A 20683-nucleotide genomic window follows, 5' to 3' on the forward strand; every position below is an offset into this window, starting at 1 on the left:
TTGGCCCAGAAACCCTGGAGTTTTATTAGCACCTTCCTTTTGCACGCTTTAATCTCTTAGATATAAACTGATCAACAATGCTTGTTCCAAATCCACGGTCTTCATTCACTTATTGTCTGGGTGCCTCTGGGTGGCCGCCCCTCCCGAGCTGATCTCTGAGCATAGGGTCAAGACCGCGCGGGAAGTCATCCAAAGGTGGGAGGAAGCATCTTGCTTTTCTTATTTATTCGAAGCGGCGAGGGTTGTAGTCAGATTGGAGGGAAAAGGGAGCGCTGGGCGGGGAGCCGCGGCCACAGAAAGGCCCACGGGACCCAGCAATGACCAGTTCCTCCCTTCTTCCAGGCCTCTCCGCCGGCCGCCCGAGGAGCAGCCGGCGGACCGCAACCTCGCGCCGTCGCCTCCTTCCGCATCCCGGTCAGGCGGCCAGGGGTGGCCCCCGGCGCCTCGCGCGGGCGGGGACCCCGAGCCGACCCCTCCGGCCGCGCCCCTCCCCCTCGTGTAACGCACCTGCGGCCCCGCCCCCGGCCGAACGCTGAGGCGGCGGCGGACTGGCAAGGCCCTCGAGACACAGTCACCTTCCCTTCCCCCGCCATTCCGCCCACCCCCTCGCTCAGCCACCGAGCAGCTACCGCGCTCCTCAGCCGCCCCGAAATCTAAAGAGGTCCGTCTCCGGCACCACAACCAAATGGCTGAGCCTCCCTGGCCGGCTGCGCAGCCCGCCCATTGGTCCTTTCCCTCCCCCCGCCGGCGCCACCATGGGTTGTTGCCCGGAGACCCTCGGCGCTCATTGGCTCATCCTGCTGTCGCTCGTCCTCGGGCCGTAGATCCCGCCTCCGCGACGATCAGGTTAGTGTGCGCTGCGGGCGCTGGGGGCTCGAGAACCGAGCGGAGCTGGTTGAGCCTTCAAAGTCCTAAAACGCGCGGCCGTGGGTTCGGGGTTTATTGATTGAATTCCGCCGGCGCGGGAGCCTCTGCGGAGAGAGCAAGCGAGAGATGGAAATGGAAAAACGGATTCATTTAGAGCTGCGGAACAGGACGCCCTCTGATGTGAGCATTTGCCAAAAATATCTCTGTCGGTCCATTCTCCTACTTTGTGTGCCTGTGTTGCGGGGGGGGAGGTGGGGAGGCAGTGTATTTTGATGGGGTGGGCGCCCCGAAGGTGTGGGTTTGGGGGTCAGACTGCAAATGAATTGCAAGGTTGGGGGTAGCAATGCCATCCGAGCATGTTCCGGCTGCTGCCGCCGCTGCCCTTGGTGTGTGACTACCTGTGCGTGTGCTCCCGCGTGTGCGCTTCGAGTGTGCGAGTGTGGGTGCGAGTGTGCGTGTGAGTGTGCACCCATCAGGGCCAGCGGGCGCACGCGTTTGGGTCGGCGAGCCCGAGAGAAAATCACCCTCTGAGCTCGCTGCTCCCGTGACTCCGTCGGGGAGAAAGATTAACGAGGGAGGGGGAGAACTGGGGCAGCCTCCTGGGTTCAACAACAAAAATAAGGGGCTTTTAGGGTTTATAAATGTACCCCTCCTTCCGCACGCCCCTCCCGCGCCTTCCCCCTCCCTTTCTCTCGCTCACACACAATAAGTTTGGGGCTTCGCGAGTCCGGTTTAGTTTCTGATAAATGTGGGCCGAGGCCCCCAGGGAGAGCGCGTGGGGAGGGGGCTGCATTGGAGTTGAGAATGGCTCGAGTTTAAAGTGCGTCTTCATTTCTTTGCAGTGATGAGGCGAGAGACGGGGGAGCCATATTTGTAACTTTGTAGTGTTCGTGAACGCGCCCTTTCTCTCCCTCCCTCCCTTTCTCTGCCTCCTTTCCTTTCCTCCTCTTTCTCCCTCACTCTTTCCACCCCACCTTCGGGCCAGATGCTGAGGTTTCTTCCTCTCCTTTGGAAGGGGAGCTAAATTCGAAGGCGGGGGGAGGGATTTTTCGAACGTGCAAAGGCACATAATCCCCGCGCCTCCCCACCTCCAGCGATCCCTAGCTCTGGCAAGTTACCGACAGGCTATGGGTCCCGGTTCCCCCTCGCCCCAGCTCCTTTCGGCCTTCCTAAGATGCTAGCCTCGGAGCCTCGCCTTCCTCCGCCCCCAGATGCGAGCCCCCGGCCCCTCTTCCTCGGGCGGGCTCTCTGGCAGCCATTCGCGCTTGGCTCCTAAATGGGCACGGGAAACTTTGTCAGGACGCGAGCTGCCCAGAGCTTGTGCTGGGTATTGGCGGAGTCCAGATTCATGCGGGCCGAGAGCCGCAGCCCCGGGACGGGAGTTTGCCTTCCTTTCGCCGTTATTGATTGGGCAGCGGCGGGCGGCGGGGGTCGGGCCGGAGGAAACTTACACGATGGGTACGGGCAGGTTCGGGCCAAAGCAAAGGGGAGGGTGCGGGTGGGTGACTTCCCGCTCCTTTTATCTCGGTTTCCCTCTCGCTTTCAAACGTGAGTTTTTTATGCGAGTTGGCAGCTCACGGAAGAAACCCCCAGGCCTGGGGAGGAGGCACTGGCCCGGCTTCCCTCGTGGCCCTGCTGGGAGATCGGAGGCGCGTGGGCGGGAGGGGAGGACCCCCTTCAGCCACGGTGGCCGATTTGCGCAGAGTTCAGAATTTGGGTAGTACTGTTTGCTGACCTGTCGACCCTTCAACCCCTTAAAACCTGAATCCCTGGCAAAAGCTGGCCCTGCTTCCCCTTTTCCCTAGTTCTCCCCCAAACCTGTGTGACTTTTGAAAACAAGAGCCTTTTTGTCCCCCCCCCCCCCCCCCATCATAACGCAGCTGTGGACTAGAGACGTGCGAGAGTGCCTTATGGCGCGCAGGGATGGGGGGGTGCCTGAGGGGAGAGGGGGTGGCCGCCGGAGAAGGAAGGAGTTTCCACCAACAAATTTTCGGCGGTTTCCCTTTCTCTGACTGGGATCCTCCCAGCTCGGACCCCCGAGCCCGAGGATTTGGGACTGGGTGTGGTGGTGGGGGAGGGGCCGGAGGCCGCGGTCTTCCCGCGTACTTTCCGGAAGCCCCCTGTCGGAGGGGGAAGGGCGCCAAGTAGGGGGCCGGGGTCGGGCTGGAGGCGCGGTTCACGGGACGAGCCCTAGAAACCTTTCTGACCGACTGGGAGCAAGGTCGAAAGCGGGTCGAACCGGCTCTTTAAACTTCACGGAGGGAGTGTGTGTGTGTGTGTCTGTGTATGAGTTGGGGGAGGGGAGCGCGTCTCGCTGAACTGGGCGAGATTTCTCACGCTTCGCCCCCTCGCCTCCCCATCTCGCTGCCCACACGCCTGTCCCCGGCCTAAAGGCCGGGTGGGGCGCAAGTGGGGGGTGGAAGGGGCACTTTGAGCGTATTTGGGAAGGAGGGGGAGAATACTAGCTAATGAGGGACAAAAGGTGTGGGGGAGGAGGCACTCTATTCTTTTAAAACGGCCTTAATGCAAATAGCTCCCGGAGTGCGCCCCCTGCGCTCCTGCCCGCCGCGCTGCCCCCAGTGGCCCATGCACCCACCTTGGGAGCCTCTCCCAACTCTGTTCCGGCGGCTGGTGGCCACGCCGCGGCGCCGAACTAGGACGAGCAGCCATGTTTCCCCGGGTCTCCTGCGGCCCGCCCCGCCCCTCCCCCCCTCGGCGCGGCGGGCGCCGAGCGCGGGGCTCCGAATGCGGGCGCTGGCTTCTGGCGGCGGGCGCCGGGGACGTGTGCGCGCGGGCACGCCGCCTGGGGTCCCGGTCCGACCCGGCCCGGTGGCTTTCCGAGCTGGTTCCGAGCTCCAGGGGTCTTGTTGATGGCCTTGTTTTTGTCTTTTAACGGAGTCAACACGTCCGGGGACGAGCTCGAGCTCGAAGGTGTTATTGGAGGCGGGAGTGGCAGCTAAGGCCTTGCGCGCCTGTGGCACGGCTGCCGGCGCCGGTCTGCCATTTTGTCACCGTAGATGTTGTCGCTGTTGGGGGCGGGGGGAGTGGAGGGTTTCGCCATTGCTCCGACGGCCCAGGGCACGGAGGCAGCGGGGAGGCGAGAGGGCGGCTCCAGGGACCCCAAGCCCTCCGGTGGCCTGAAGCGTCACCGGAGCAGTTGCACCGGGAGGGAGGGCGAGAGTCCTCCCTGCAAATGCTCCCCCTCCATCTTGCTCCCTACTTCCCCCTCCCTCTTCTCTCGTATCTTTCGCCTTTCCTCCAGCGGGCGTTTTATACGTAGTTACATGTCTTAACTGTGCCTTAAATTAAGACGCTCTAGTTGCTCTTTCGGAGGAAATAAAAGGCTGCCGGAGAAATTCATGCTGAGGTTTATTTGGGGGGGGGGGTCGCGCCTGCATTTCTGGCGGTCTTGATTGAAGCCAAGGACAGCAGCCGTTTACCCGAGAAGGACGAGTTGTCGTTGCATTGGGGAAACGCCCTCTGGGGCTGGGCTCTCCGGGAAGGTAGGTCTCTCCGTGTTTCAGGTGGGTGTTAGAGCGCCCCGCGGGGTGCCAAGACTGGCTTTCAGAGTCTCCCTCTTCCTCTGCCCAACCACTCCCCAGTTTAATTTTACCTAGGGAAGTCAGCTCCTTACTAAAGCGTTATTCTAAACGGAATGAGATAGAGTAAGGTTTGCTTGTAATAAAAGTAATCAATATCTTTTTGCCGACCATCACCCCCAGGCCTTTGACTGCAGAGCCTGTCGCGTCTTGCTTTCAGATCACTGGGACTTTTTAAAACTGACTTCGCCATGCTGGTGAAGTAACTCACTAGCTGAATTGGGGGGTTGCTGCAGAGACCAGCTCTCAGTGCAGTGCCCCGCTGCAGAGGAAGCCAGGTTTAACTTTGACCTTTGGAATACATGGCCTGATGTTTTCCAGGCTGACTTACTGCCTAATTGGGTTCAGGTAGGCTGACATTGACTCCAATTTGTGCAGGCAAAGCAGAGATCCCTAGGCAGAAAATGGAGCTTGTAGAATTCCGAATCGTCTTGGTCTGTCTTTCCTTACTGGGATGCCGATGATGGTAATGGTTTTGAGTCTGGGTGTGTGTGTGTGTGTGTGTGTTGTGTGTTTTCACCGTCAAACTGGACTCTTGGCATCACACAGACCTGGATTTGACACCAACCAAATTCCCTTCTTTCCCTTTAGTAGTAACCCTGTGACCTCAGACAGGTTAATTTACCTCTTTGAACATGGTTTCCCCCACCTGTAAAGTGAAAAGGATAATCTCATTTAATCAGTAAGTGACAAAACTGGTTTGATCTGGCCCTCAGTAGATGCCCAATAAGTATCTGATAGTGAGATGAGGTGTTTTGAAGTATAACTTTAAACATCTTCTGGGTTTAGAATATTAGCAGCAGCAACAAAAATAATTGCTAATGTGTGCATAGCTCCCAGATTTTGTCAGGCACAGTTCTGAGTGGGTTACACATAGCATCTAATGTAATCCCCATATCAAGTCTGTGAGGATAAGTACTATTAATATGCTCATATTACACCTAAGCAAATGGAGACATAGAAACTCTTACTTAACACAAACCCTAGCAGCTTGTCTGCGTACTGCCTTCCTTGAATCTTCTTTTTGAGTAAGACACTCTGGGGAAGAACTTTTTCCTTTCCAGCTTTGGAATGCTAGCACCTGTTTCTAAGAGTGAATTTCCTGTCATTGATGGTATTCAAATAAAGACTGGAGAGCCTCATAGTTGAAGATGTTTTGTGTGTTTGTGGATAGGGTCGGTACCAGAGGTTTTGTGGATTATCATTTTAGGGGGAAAGTCATACAGTTTCTTAGATTGGGTAAAGAGGTAAGCAGGAGCCACTCTTAAAACAGTGGTTTGATTGGATCTTGCATGTAATGTGTTAGTCTCTGCTGCCAAAAAAATGAACACAGTTGGCATGTCCTGGGATATACGAGTTAGTATCTTACTAATAACACCTCATGGATCATCTCACTTAATCCCACCCAGCATCTCCTGAAGGGTAGGCCAAGCAATGCTGAATCATCTTAGAATCGGTGATAAGGTCAGCCCAACACTGTAAAGCCAGAGGTCTGTCCCTTCTGTGGATGGTAGAGGCTTGGAGTATTGTCTAGTGCAGCACATCCCTGATGAGACCCATCATCAGTTTACCTGGAGAACATGTCACTTGTGATTCCTGGACTCTACTCATTAGACAGTGATTTAGTACAGGGTTTGGCAAATGACTGCTTAACTCCTAATTTCAACAACCCAGGAGGTAAGAAATGGACATCAAAATTGATTTAATGATTGTTATTGTTGTTACGTGCCGTCAAGTTGGTTCCGACCCATAGTAACCCTGTATTTGATGATGGGGAACCCTAAGTAAGTGAACCATCCCCCCAAAATTATTTATTTTATCTTATTAATAAACCTATGTTACTTAAAAAAAAAAAAACCAAACACCCAGACTTTTGGATCTTTTGGCAAAATTAATACTATCTGGCCTTTTTACAGAAAAAGTTTACTGTTCTGTTTTAACAGGCCAGGCATCTGGGTGGTGCTTTGGGAGCTCTTTCTAGCCCTTTTATCGTCTGTCCTTGTAAGTGGTGGGAGCCTGTTGAAAATCAGCTTCAATCTAAGAACTGTTGAGAAATTGTGCCTGTTACCAGTTTAGTATTAAGCTCCTCACTTTTGAGAAGACTTTGCAACCAACTGAAATTCTTTATGTTGCATACTCAGAATACTTTTAAGTTTTTTTTGCGTATAATAGGTAATTGAATACTCTGCTTTTAGATGGCCTTTTTCAGGTTAGAGGGAAGCAGCTTTGATCTACAAAGATTCCAGCTTTGAGTCTTGGCAGAAGGTACAACTACTGTGTACCCAGTGGCCAATATCACATCCTCTGAGCACAGGTAATTGAAAACTATAGATAGTCCTGGAGTCTCTAGATTTGGCCTACTGCTCTGACTCCATGCATGTTTCCTGGGGAACGAAATTTACAGCAAAGTGGCTTTGAGCTCCTGCACTCTAATTTTTCCACTAGCCTCCTCTGGAGAAGTTCAGATATAAGATTGGCTGGGCAGAAGGTAGGATTGTCTGAAAACAAGGTGAAATGTTTTATTTTACCACACCAAGCCCTGTGCTTGCCCTATTGTTACTCCTTTTTTTTTTTTTCTTCCCTGGTGCCCCCATCTGCCTGCTTGCTCCTTGACCAAAACTTGCTGCAGGCAGCTGATCTGAGAGATCGGTTTACTTACTTATTACTCTAATGTAGATTCAAGCCTGTGCTGCCTTCCCTCTGAGGTATTTGCATTTGGGGATTCTGGTTTGGTGAGAACTGGTAAAGACTTGGGTTCTGGTCTCCCCTTTGCTATAAACTAATTTGGATAAGTTAACTCAGCCTCTTTGGGCCTTTAAAATTGGGGGTGTTGAATTAGATCAGTAGCTTTCAAATGCTTTGATCCTAACAGTGAAAAATAGGTTTTATACCACTAACTAGTATATGTAGTACTGGTGTGGTGCTGCGGGCTAAGGCACCGGACTGCAAGGTCAGTTTGAACCGCAAGATTGTTGGTTCAAGCTCATCAGCCACCCCTTGGAAACTTTATACAGGGTCACTGTAAGTCGGAATCGACTCATCCCGGCACTTAACAATAAGTAGTATATACATACAACATATGTTACAGGAGAAACCGAAAGGAAAATGACGTGAAACAGTATGCTCTTTTCCTATGTGAAAATTGCTTTTCATTAAAAAAACAGTTAACTGGGTTTGACCCATAATAATTGGATTGCATTATTTGTTAATATTTGAAAAACATTACAAAGACAGACATTAAGCTTGGTGGTTTGATTTTGGAGGATGAGGAATGTCTTTTGTAGCTTTGTGAAATCTTTCCACTTAGGAAAATTAGTAATTTTTCCTGCTTTTTAAGCCAGACTGTCCTTGGGGCCCATGTTCACAAGCTGGTCTTCTCCCTCTTCTTTCACACCCCAAATCTTCTCAGGACATTAAGGAATCAGTATCCCAAATCTCTGCCCTATATAGATGACTTCAAGTTTCCAACTGCCAATGGCCCTTGGCCAGCCATGTTCTCTCCTACCTGTTTCTCTTTTCTCTTATCACCGGGTGCCTTGTCTTCTGTGTACCACACCTATGGTAGATGCCCGAGGGTTCCCACATTTTCCAGCGCTGAGGCAGAGGAGATTGTAGAAGAATGTCCTCATGACGCACTTCTCCCATCCAGACAGCCTGTTTGCAGAGTCTCCTGCACCCAGCTGTGGGCCTTCTCACAGTGTCAAATGATCGTGGGTACAGTATCTACCTCACAGTCAGGAGTTCCTGGGTGATTCAAATGGTTAACACACTGCTAACCATGGTCAGAGGCTGTCTTCAGGATAAATAAGCACTGGACTATGAACCACAAAGTCAGCAGTTCGAACCAAGCCTATACAGGCTTGGAGCCCTCATGTGGTGTTACAGGATCAGGATCATGTACTGGACTACAAGGTGGTTTGAAGTACAAGGTCTGCTGTTCAAACTCACTAGCTGCTCCTCAGAAACCCTATATACAGGGTCAGTAAGGGTCTGAACCACTGCACTTAACAACCTACAGGCTTGCTGTGAGTCGGCACTTAACAACAGTCCGCCCTCTTAGGCCTTGAAAGAAGGGCCTTGTGATCTACTACTCAAACTTGAGCCCCTGAGATTGAATGGTGCTTTCAGCAAATTGATTCCAGTTCTACCCTTGATTGTTGTTAAGTGCGATAAAGAGTCGTTTCTGACCCATAGCAACCCTGTATAGGGTTTCCAAGGAACAGCTGGTGAGCTTGAACAGCCAACCTTGCAGTTTAAACACCTTTACAGTCTGGAACTTTAATCCATAACACCACACCAGGACTCTAATACTGAGTCAAAATCTACCATTTCAGAGTGATCCTGGGGTGGTGGAAATGCAAAGCCTCTACCAGGGTTGAACCAGATCTAACTGTGGTGAAAACACAGTTCTAACACTAAAGGGGCCATGCGAACTCTGGATTGTTACTATATAGGCTAGCACACAGTAAACACTTAATAAACTAGCTTTTACTGTTAATATGGTCTGTTCCACTGAAATACCAAATGGAATCCTGGTGTTACATGTGGGATAAAGGTCTATTTGAACCACAAAGCAGCAGTTCAAATTCACCAGCCACTCCTTGGGAACCCTATATAAGGTCACTTGGAGTTGGAACTGACTCTACAGCGCTTGACAACTGAAATACCATCGTTGGCATTTACTTTAAAAACGTTTTCCAAACCATATTAAAAAGTAACCTCTGGTCTGATGGGAAATGAGGTTAAAGACTATAGTTTCAAACTTGCTAGAGCATTATTATTTTTTTTCTTGCAAGAATTCCAGTAGTAAATACCTTGTTTCTAGATGGGGATAGCATGTAATCTTGGAGCAGCACTAGGCAACTGGTTCTCCTGGACCTCCACTCCTCAGAGCAGCGCCCACTCATCCTCCACCCTTCCCCTCAAAACTGATGTTCTCTCTCTTCCAAGACAATCAAAACTGCTTGGTTTCTTAAATTCCTAGACCAAACCTATGTAAATGTGTGCCCAGCTCAGCTGTCCTGTGGGTCTTGTCTGCTCCTGTCTCTATGTCTTCCTCCACCTTCCTGAACATCTAGCCACTGCTCTTTTGGATCCTTCTCAAGCTTGGGGGTGTTTCTTACACCTTACAAAAGCAAACAGAAAGCCTCCCTCAAGCCTATATTGCCCTGTAGCTACCTCCCAGCTCTTTCCATTTACATCCAAACGACTTGAATTGGCTGTAACTATCTTCTCTACTTGCTCACCCTTGCATTAAACCCTCTTCAGTCTGGTTTGCTTCTGGAATTCCAGCATTTAGGAGTTTTGGCCTTCATGAAACATGTTTCTCCATGGTTTGGGGGGGGGGGAGCGCCTCCCTGCGCCTCCCTTTCCCTGGTTTTCTGCTGCTCAGGTGATTTCTTAGTTTTTTGGCATTTGTTTGTCACCCTCCTCCCATGCAACAATGAAATACTGGATTCCTTTGAAGTTGGGGCCCTCATTCTGTGTAACAAGCCCCATGAAATCTTGTCCTCGCTGCCAGTGTAGGTACCATCCATGCACTGCTGGGATGTACTATTTATATATCCTGCCCCAACTTCTTGCTTGGCTAACTTCAGGAGCCTACCATTGAGAGGGTCTGACTCATGGTGAACCCTGTAGGGTTTCTGAGGAGAGACTGATGGATTTGAACTACCAGCCTTGCAGGTAGCAGTCCACTGTTTATCTTATATCACACCAAGACTCCATTCTTCTCCTGGATGTCCCCAAATCATCCCACACTTGACCCATCCAAATGGAACCCATGATCTCTGTGCCTCCCCCGGCCCCATGATCCTCTCCATCCATCACAAGTCCAATCAATCTAAAATATTCTTGACTGCTTGCCAGCTCATCTCTATGTCAGCCTGGTCCCTTGAAGACACTCCTCAAACATCAATCAAAATGTAGGTACGATAATGTTACCCTACCTTTAAAATGCACCATTGTTCTTAAGATAAACTCCGTAATCTTTAAATACAGCCAACAAGGTTTTGCATGGTCTGGCCGGTGCCTGCTACTTGCACTAATCTTCCCTTCTCTCTCTGCTTTGGCCGCCTTTTAAATTAATGGATTGATCTCAAATCAACTCCACACTGTTAACTTTGCATCTCATCTTTACTGTCTCCTTCACGTGCCATTCCTCAGGTCTAGGTCTGGTCTCTGGTAGCATAGTGGTTACGAATTGGGCTGTGAGCCGCTAGGTCAGCAGTTCGAAACTACCAGCTGTTCCGTGGGGGGAAAGATGAGACTTTCTGCTCCTATAAAGATTTACAGCCTCAGAAACCATGTACAGGGTCGCTATGAGTTGGAACCAACTCCACGGCACACAATAACAACAAGGTCTGGTCTCTTACAGAATTCTTAAAGAACTTTTCTTCAAAGTGTGTGTCTGTAATTGTCCAGTGTCATTGATTTTCAGCTCATGGCCACCCCATGTGACAGTAAAACTGCCCGGTGGGGTTTTGTAGACTACTTTTGACGTGAACCCCCCTCACCAGGTCTCTTTCAAGCCTTCAGTTGGCAGCCAAGCATTTAACCTACTGCACCTCCAGGCCTCCTGAGTTTGTAATTATACATTCCCAAATGTGATGGCTTAACGTGTAACTGCTAAGCTCCATGATGCAAGGGGTCTGTTTTTGTTCATCCTTGTGTGTCCTCAGAGCTGAGCACCGTACATGTCACATGGTGGGCTTTCTAGAGGTATTCATGGAATCAGGGAACCTTGATTCTTGCGCAGTCTTGTCACTTTCATCCCCCACTGTCTGGTAAACCAAGCATGAAGGCATTGAAACAAAGCAGCTCAAACAAAGCTTGGCATCCACATCTTTTCCCTCGATGAATACGACTTTTAAACTCTTCTTTTTTAAAATTGATAACAAATTTCAACACGAGCACCAGTATGTCTCCTTTTTAGTTATGGATTATACACATATTACATATGCTTAGGTCAGTTACATACAACAGAAAACCTCACATCAAAACAGGGAATTTCAGAAGGACAAAGTAAACACAATTGAAAATGCTAATATTGGGTGATGGGGCAGGCAGTCTACAAGAAGAGGGAGGTTAGCAGAGGAAAGATAACTATGTCCGGAGCCATGGAGGAATACAAGAGTTAAAGAGAATAGAGGTGTAAATACTGTTAACCCAATGGTGCACAGAGGGAATTGCAGTCTATGAAATGAAACGAAGTATATGATTTGTAGAATGTTTACAGAATGGTGATCTGCTCTGTAAACCTTCACTCAATTCACAATAAAAAGTTTAAAAGAAAAAAGTGCTACTATTTTTTTCCTGTACCCAGGTAGGTTGTCTTGGACAATCCACTGAGGAGATCATTGCTCTCTTCAGTTGCTTGCCTTATTTTCTGTTTGGTCATAAAGATTCATATTGTAAAAGAAATGCCCATACCTTCCAAGCACCAATTTGTTAAGAGCTTCCCAGCCCTGGTGCCCTTGCACTGATGGGACCCTTAGCAAATCGAGGGTCCATTGTTTTGTCAGCTGGGCACTGCCCGGTTAGGCTGTGTGTGTGGATATTCCAGCTCACCCTCGGATCACCCCTGACGGTTCACTAGAGGCAAACCCTGGCTGCCCATGCCAGGGGCCCAAGAGGCCCAAGAGTGTCTGGGTGGAAGTGGAGAGGATTTTTTTCCATACTGATCCATAGCCTGGGAGGATGTACAATGCAGGGTCTGCTGCATGTTAGAAGAGCTGGGATGGAGAGGCGAGAGGGACCCTGAAGGACCATGGCCTACCAGTGTTTCTGTGCAGCTCTTAGACACAGCCAAGGGCGAAGTCTGACTGGATGGATTCTACTGCCTCTTCCAAAAGTTGTGTGTGTGGGAGAGAGAGAGAGAGAGAGAGAGAGAGAGAGAGAGAGAGAGAGAGAGAGTGTGTGTGTGTGTGTGTGTGTGTGTGTGTGTGTGTGTGTGTGTGTGTGTGTGTGGATATGCTATAATAAATACAGAGGGGTTACTTTTAGATTTTGTTAGTGTCTTTGAGTCATTTTCAACTCACAGTGACACTGTAGAGGGTTTCTGAGGAGCAACTGGTGAGTTTGAACCACCAACCTTGCAGCTATCATTCCAGTGCTTATCCTACAGCTCCATAGGAAACACATAATCTGCTTTTCACCTTAGCCATTTGCCACACCTACCGGTGTGGATGTAGAAATCCAGGAGGGACTAGGGGAGCCCACTTTCACTGGCACGGATGCCAGCATCCGGAATGCTACTACGTAAGTGTGCAGCAAGTTCAGCTTACTGAATCCAGTTACTGTGTCCTGGACTGACTGGGTTAGACGGGAGGTGTCTGGGTATGGCTGAGTGTGTTGCTAAGGACCATCGGGTCGGCAGCTGGTGGGTTTGAACCACCGACCTTGGGATTAGCAGTCCAACGCTTATACTACAGTGCCGCACCAGGTCTCCACAGGTGGGTGGAATTGCCAATAAAGCTGAGAGGAAGGAAGGTACAGTTAGTCAAGCTGCTTTCAACCCCAGCGCTGTGCTTGGAAGCACCTGGGGAGCATTTAAAGAAAGTCCCAGGCTTCACCCCAACAACTGAATCGGTCACCAAGCGTGGTGCCCAGTCTGTATTTTAGAGCCCTCCTCCCCAGGGGACTGTGAAGCACAGTGGGGATCCAGCACCCTGAGAGGGTGGGTGTGAGTTAAACTGCTGGTGAGCAGGTATCCGCTCCCCACTCCTCACAACAGCCGTGTGGAGCTCACACTTCCCACATAAGCTTGGGCTCATCATGCTTGTAATCTTCCATTTACCTGGATCTCTGGAGGCCGCTGCCAGAGTGTTAAGTGGGATTGATTGAGCAAGTCGGCACTTGGCACATCCTAAATCTTCAGGGGATTGATAGGCCACGGACTCTTTTGGGATAATGAGGGGAACCCTAGGAGTAGTGCAGTGGATAGAACCGGGAGGTCTGCTGAGCCCAGTGGCTTACGCTATCAGGCAGTTACCTCATCCGTAAAACGGTGACTCAGACGAACACCTGCTCCTCTGGAGTTAGCAGCAGGCCTGAAGGGAAGCCACTTTTGCCAGGTGTGTCCTGCGCAGTCCGAGTGGTAGTGGATTCTTCCAGATGGGGCTTGAGTGAGGACATGGGCAGTCTCTCTGAACCAGGCTCTCACTGGGTTAGAACAGCTGGATTTGACCCTGAAGGAGGCATCACAGGGAGCTGCTAAAGCAGGTGGGGAGGGGGCAGAAAGGACACAGCCCCCAGTTTTATGGAGGTGGATATTTGTGTTCCCGGGTGCCTTCCTTTGCCATTCTGGGGCGGGAGGGACTTCTCAGTTCCCTCCTGCCCACAGAACTCTGGGTGTGCCCCTCCCTGTGTTTATCTTTTCTTCACACAGCTCCTGAGAGGCCTCCTTGTCCAGGAAGTCTTTCTTGACTCCTTGGAAAAAAGAAAGCAAGTTGTGGCCATTTTATCTGACATAGAAATACAGCCTCCAGGACTTCCGAATCATGCCATTCTCTCTGCTTCATAATTCTGGTAGTGCCTCATTTGCTGTGCACTCGAGGCTCTGGTCAGCATCTCTCTTGGCGCCCTCTGCCAGAGGGCAGACAGCATTGAGGGTGTGCAGAGCCCAGTGTGACTCCCTTGTGGCCTGGAACATCAGAAAGACTGTGATGACGTCACATGTGGCTGTCCAGCCTCCTGCCTGGATGCCTGTGGGAAGGATCTGCGTGCTCTGGCTCACAGGCCTGCTCCATATGGAGGACCAGGAACTGGCCGGCACCCTGCCCAGCGAGTTTCTGCCATTTCTACACGTTTCTCTCTCCCCGTGGAGATGTGGGTGGACATGGGGTGTGGCTCCCAAGAGCTGGGGCAGGCATGCATTTTGAGAAGGCTCTCGAGCTATCTGTGGCAGGCAGTTAGAATTGTGTCTGCAGAGCTTGGCTGGGAGCCATGAGTAGTTCTCCTTCAGCCTCCATCCCGTTTGCTGCTCTGTTGGAGACATGGCCGTTGTGTGTCTGAGTCTAAGCATGATCTGTGAATTGGGGACTGGTTTTCCTAGGGGGAGGAAAGCTCTCAGAGCTGTTGTTTGGGGGTAGAAGAAACAAGCTGGGGAGCTGGGAAGTGGGGGGAGTGAAAATGAAATGCCATCGTCTTAAATCTGTAGGGGCGCTAGGGCAAGGCAGGTAGTTGCCTCTGTAGACACTTGGAAGTCTAACATTTGTTTCGGTGGCGAGTGTGATCAGGAGCAGCCCCAGCCTCTGCAAGGTCGGATGTGGAAGTGAAAATGCACCTCTGTGTTTTGCCATTGGCCAGAGGTCTCCAGCAAGGTCTGGGCTGTGGTCTGAGAGGTGCCCACTGCATCAGAAACAGACTTGAGTCTGGTGAATGCCTTGTTAGCTCCAAGAGCCTTAGTACAACCACAAACGTCCCTGGTGGTGGGCACTTGGCTGGCTAGCCTGTGCTGGTGCTAGCCAGGGTTATGGGGGTGACGCCTGAAAATAGAAAATACTAGGGTGTCTTTCTGACTGAACCCCAGCTAATTCGTTCATCCATGAGTACATTCATTTAATGCACATGGGGTGAGTGCCTGCGTTGTGCCAGGTTCTGATCTAGGCATGGCTAGCGATTTAAACTGGACAAGCATGTGGTCTGTTCTGCCCTCATGCGGGAGAGGCAGTCAATAAGCCATCAAACACAGGCCTGAGCTGCTGATGTGATAAGTGACTCGAAGACAACTTCCAGGAAATGGGGGATCCAGAAAGCCATCTTTAGCTGGTGTTTGAGCAGACACTCAAGTGGCCTACTCAGAACTTCTGGCTCCCATGAGCCAGAACCTTAGAATATCTGCTCTGGAATTACCCTAGGAGTCATCTTCCCAACAAGGAAGCTGAGACCCATCGAATGAAGATGCAAATTCCTGAGGTGACTGGAATGATATAAAAGAGGGACTAAATGTAACAACTGTTCTATGCTCTATTCACATACAGCCTTAGGTATTTCCCCAGGACAGCTGAGCTGCTTGCTTTTTCATCCCAGAATATCTTTTATTATCTTCTCAAGATTCATGCTTTGAAAGATTTGTACTTCTAAATTGCATTTATTAACAATAATAGATTTACTTTTTGACTTATGGCTATGTATGTTTGGGGAAGGGGTGGGCATAAGTCAACTCAACACATTTGTAACTGCCCATCTGGCCTAGAGGCAAGGGCTAACTCACCTACCTGGAGCTGGGCTTGCTCTGGCCTACCAGAGTTGATATTTGGTAGCCCTAGGCTCACACTACAGATCAAATTGGAATTTCCACTGGTCTTCCTAGAATGTCAGTGTGATTTTGGAGGGACCACTTAACTACATTTTGGATTCTGGATGGACTGGAGAAAGGCCTCCAAGACTTAAGGGGAGATGGACCCAGAATTAGAGGTGGTACATCCAGCCACTGAGCCACATCTCCCATGGACCAGAAAGAACCGTCAATGGTTGAGAATTTTCATCTAGAAGCAGGTATGCCTGCATGAATTACAAAGAAGCTTCTGGTGAAATAAGACTTTGTGTTAATTACACGCATAGCTCAGATTGTGGGTTCAGTTCCAGACCACCACAGTAAAGTAAATATCACAATAAAGCAAGTAGAAAATACTGTTTGGGTTCCCAGTGCATATAAAAGTTAGATTTGCACTAAATTGCAGTCTGTTGTTGATGTTAAGAACCAGAGTCTGTTCTGACTCATAACTACCCCGTGTAGAGTTTCCGAGTAACGGCTGATGAGTTTGAACTGCCGACTTTATAGTTCAAACTGACCTTGTGGTCCAGTGCTTATCATCTGATGCCTCACCAGGACTCTTATCAAGTGTGCAATAATAGCAATGGGAACAGGTTTGAAAAGTGACAGAAACGTGAAGTGAATGCCAGCTGCTGGAAAAGTGGCCCAGATTGCCTGCTGGGTGCAGGGTTGTCACCACCGTTGAGCTTGTGAGAACCATACAGGATCTGTCAAGCACATGTAGCCTGTTAGGAAAAGGGCTTTCAGTAGTGTGAGGCTGGATCATGTGACGCTTCCCTCATAGGATTCTTAATTTCCCTCAAATACGAGGGGTGGGTGGGGCTTCAAAGAGTTGGTGGACAGAATTCCACTATCTGGCCCTTCAGTTTTCCACAAACTTTTTTGAAGCTCTCATATACAGCCATCTCCCTCCAACTTATTTACCCCTGTGCCTTAACCCTTGGACCTAATCTTAATGGAGAATGCACCAAAGATAATATTAGCAGTGATATGCTAACATTGTAGGGAACTAGTGAAAGGTAAAGAGACTCAAATGTATTATTCTACCTGATAACATAGTACTTCTGCCTGCCTGTCTCCCCGTTCCAGTCCCTGACCTATGCTGTCTATGTGCTATGCTGCCTCCATATTTGCGGTTCTGACCTATCATGCCCGCTCTTCTCCCTTAGTCAGAGCTGCAGTGCATCTCTCACACCCCACTACTGTTCTGCTTTAAACTTCTAAAGAGAAGAAGGTATTGCACTGGACTGCAAGGTCAGTTTAAACCACAAGGTTGGCGGTTCAAACCCACCAGCCGCTCCTTAGAAACCCTATACAGGGTCGCTGTGAATCGGAACTGACTTGATGGCACTTAACAACTACAGCAGTTGAGAGAGAAGAGTGTCTTTTTAGTCCTTAATGTGCTTTCGTGATCTTTACGGAAACGCACGATGAGTGGGAATACTCATCTCAGTAGATGAGGGAACTGAGGCTCAGAAAATGTAGGTAATTAGTCCATGATCATACCATACCGAGGCTATGCTCTTGGACGTCAGAGCTGTGCATCTCAGCCTTGACTCCCTGCCTCCTTGCAGTTAACTTAGGGTCTGCTGTCCATGTGGATCCCAGACTTTATTCCTTACTCTTCTCTGTTGTAAAGTCTGCTGTAACCCCCTCCACCCTTCCCTCAAAGTGAAATCGATCATGCTGAAATTTCTCATTTACAAACAAAAGTGTTTTGTTGTAAGACAGAACACTGAAGAGTAACCAAAATAAATATGCTGCTCAGTGATTCTGATCCTTCCGATCCCTCTGCCTCTTTAAAATGGTTATTTCACACTTCCATAAAATCCCAATAAAACCAACACATACCTTTCTGTGGCAGGGTGCTCAGTAAATGTGTCTGGTTTCTCCTTATGACTCTGATGTGCTCTGAACACAATGGCCTGTACACACAATAAGCATATTGGGGTATCCTCAGATACAGAAAAGGGTCTGTGAAGCCTCTCTGGGTGGTTTGTTTGGGGAGGGGGTGGCGCAGAGGCCAAATCACTTTCCAATAAAAGTCGGCTCATGTGATACTATAGGATCAGCACTGAACTGTGAACCACAGTGTCAGCAGTTCAAACCCACCAGCTGCTCCTCAGAAACCCTATATAGGGTCACTATGAGTCGGAACTAACTTAATGGCACTTAACAACTACAGGAAGACAATTGAAGAGTCACTGCTGGGCACGAATGGTTAAACGCTGAGCTACTTACTGACTGAAGGATTGGGGGTTCAAACCCCCACCCAGAAGCATCTCAGAAGTAAAACCAGACAATCTGCTTGGAAAGGGCACAGCCTTGAAAACCGTGTGGGGCAGTTCTTTCTGCTCTGTATACATGGACTCGCCATGAGTTGCAATCAATTCATGGGCAACTAGAAGAAGACATAATTAGCCGTGTGTTCTAGCTTTCCAGAAGAAAAAGAAGGTGGTAGTCTTGGAGGAGTAGTGGTCATGACAATGCTGTGTGTTTTGATTGGAACACTGTTGTCCTTGCCTTCAACTAGAACCCTTCTGGGATGGGAGGCGGCTTACTCCTTAATGAACTCCTAATACAAGCTTTGCCTGATGTTCAGGACTTGACAAGCATTACCTTTTGATCCTTAAGAACACTCCTGAGGCGTTGGTTTAGCCACCCATTTCCAGGCAGAGACTGGTTCAGAGAGATCAGATGACCTTCAAGGACCCTGAATCCCACGCATGTTTGTGCGTATATGTGTCAGAAGACCAGGACACCTTCATCATTGTTTTACAGTCTGCGGTGCTCGGCATTCAGTAGGTTCAGGTTGGTGCTGTAGGATAATACACTGGGCCTCAAGGTCAGTTTGAGCCAGGAGGTCGGCAGATAAAACTCACCAGCCACTCCTTGGAAACCTTTTAAGTGTCACTACAAGTTGGAACCAACTTGACAGCACTTAACTTGACCCTGTACAGGGTTTCTGAGCCTGTAAATCTTCACGGGAGCAGAATGCCTCATCTTTCTCCCACGGAACAGCTGGTAGTTTTGAACTGCTGACCTTGCAGTTTGCAGCCCGATTCGTAACCACTAGGCTATTGTGCAATAGGAAAGCACTGTACTGCTAGCCACAATGTCAGTAGTTCAAACTCACCCTGTGCTCCATGGAAATCCTATACAGGGTCACTAGGAGTCGGAATCAACTCAACAGCATTTAATAACAAAAACAAGTGGCATTAATGAATGAATGGAGATTAACTGGTTCATATAGACAGACTATGGTAATAGTCTGGGTTGGGGGACTCCAGTGCATTGTGCCTGCCATCCGTCTGGGTCAGAAGTGTCCTAGCTCTTAATGAGCTGGGTGGACACAAAATGACATAGGTGCAAGATTGCTTATTGTAAGTTATTTATTGAAACAAAAGTTTGGCAGCAACCCAAACACGCATCAATAAAGGTCTGGGTAAGAAAAATAATGATACATTCACATATCGGAACACTGTAGTTGCAAATAAGAAATCAGGAAGGTCTTTATGCACTGATGTTAAATTAACACAAGAGAAAAAGGTATAGTCAAGAATAGTATGCAATATGCTGGTTTGTGGTAATGCTGAAAAATAAAATTTTGTGTGTGTGTACGTGTAAAACTTAAAAGGATACCTTCCTTCATGGTGCTGGCTTACAGGATGGAAGGCAAAAGTTAAATTTTCTTAAGCTTTTTAGTTTTTAAAATTATATGCATAAGTGTGTTATCTTTATTTGAAAATTTTTAAAGAAATGTCTTTAGACCAGTTACACAACTTTTATCTGGGCCTCAGCCTCTTCTCGATACAGCTGAGGGCCTGGACTAGATTCAGGTTTTTAGTTAGGGCTCCATTGTATGTTTCTGTAGCTCTCTTAGGCTTTTACAGGAGACCCTGACCCTCTTCCAGGATGGTCAGCTTGGGGGTACCTCCCCTGAGCGCAGCCTAGAACTGCATTAGCTCTGTATGTGTGAGGAAAGCAGGGTGGGGCAGAGAGAGCTGAGAGTTTTAAGCAGAAGTAGCAGGCCATCTTCCTCCCCGCATTCCTGTCACGCTGTCCTAAAGTGACTCAGTGGGCTCTTCCCTCTAAGCCAAAGATTACAGTGAAGAGAGACTTTTCCAGAGCATTCTGGCAAAGTGTTGCCGTTTAATAGGAAGAAAATGCCAGAGTGTTTCTCCCTAGGTTATTTTTAAGGCAAGCATTTATTGAAAGCTAAGTCAAGGCATTGTGGGGATTTGCAGTTACATAGCACCTAGACTCTGCTCTTCAGAGCGGAAGTCTTGGGTAGGAGGCTACAATTCATCACAGTCACCTCCAGGACCACAGAGTTTACATGTTGCTTTCATAGCGGTTATTGTTAGTCCCAGGGAGAGACTTGGAGGATTGGTAGGGATTCGTCCTCCATCTTACAGATGAAGAAATTGAGCCTCAATGTGAAGTCTCGTCCAAAGTTGCACAGCCCCTAAGTAGTAAAGCCTGGAATGAAACCAGATTTTCTGCCTACTTCTCATGTGCCCAAACATTCATAATCAAATGCTTTCCCGTGGGATATTTCCCAGGGGTCTATAGCTTAGGCTCAGTTCGACCGAGAAACATTGTTGGAGAGCAGGTCTGAATGAAGCTCTTTGACTTTTTTGTTTCTGGTTTTTTTTTGTTTTTTTTTTTTTTCCTTAAGGCAAGCAAAGTCTCAGGCTTGTGGCCAGGTTACAATTCTGTCTTCCACTGTCTGGAAAGCCCCGTACCCCATGACCAGTTCCCTGTGTCCATCTGTGTGTGTGAGTGTGCTTGTGACCTCCAGCAGTCGCCTTCTCCCCGCTACATTCCCTAGCGACCACCTCTTTTCCTTCCCCTCCACAAATTCTGTCGTGAGCCGCCTTGCCTCCTAGTTAATATTCCCAAGAGCCAAACTTGTTTACCTCTCAGGGTCTTTGCC

General features: G+C 49.1%; 1 protein-coding gene across 1 annotated transcript in view; it reads left to right on the top strand.

Annotated features, from left to right (window-relative positions):
* The first annotated feature begins 849 nt into the window (after positions 1–849).
* ANP32A (acidic (leucine-rich) nuclear phosphoprotein 32 family, member A) overlaps positions 850–20683 on the top strand; it is a 41179-nt gene continuing 21345 nt past the window's right edge. The window contains exon 1 of the mRNA XM_006866552.1: positions 850–1047. Coding sequence (XP_006866614.1) covers positions 994–1047 — 54 coding nt within the window. The 5' untranslated portion in view covers positions 850–993. The remainder of the gene's footprint in view (positions 1048–20683) is intronic.

The sequence above is a fragment of the Chrysochloris asiatica genome, unplaced genomic scaffold (assembly GCF_000296735.1).
Source record: "Chrysochloris asiatica unplaced genomic scaffold, ChrAsi1.0 scaffold00092, whole genome shotgun sequence".
In the NCBI taxonomy this organism is placed as follows: domain Eukaryota; kingdom Metazoa; phylum Chordata; class Mammalia; order Afrosoricida; family Chrysochloridae; genus Chrysochloris; species Chrysochloris asiatica.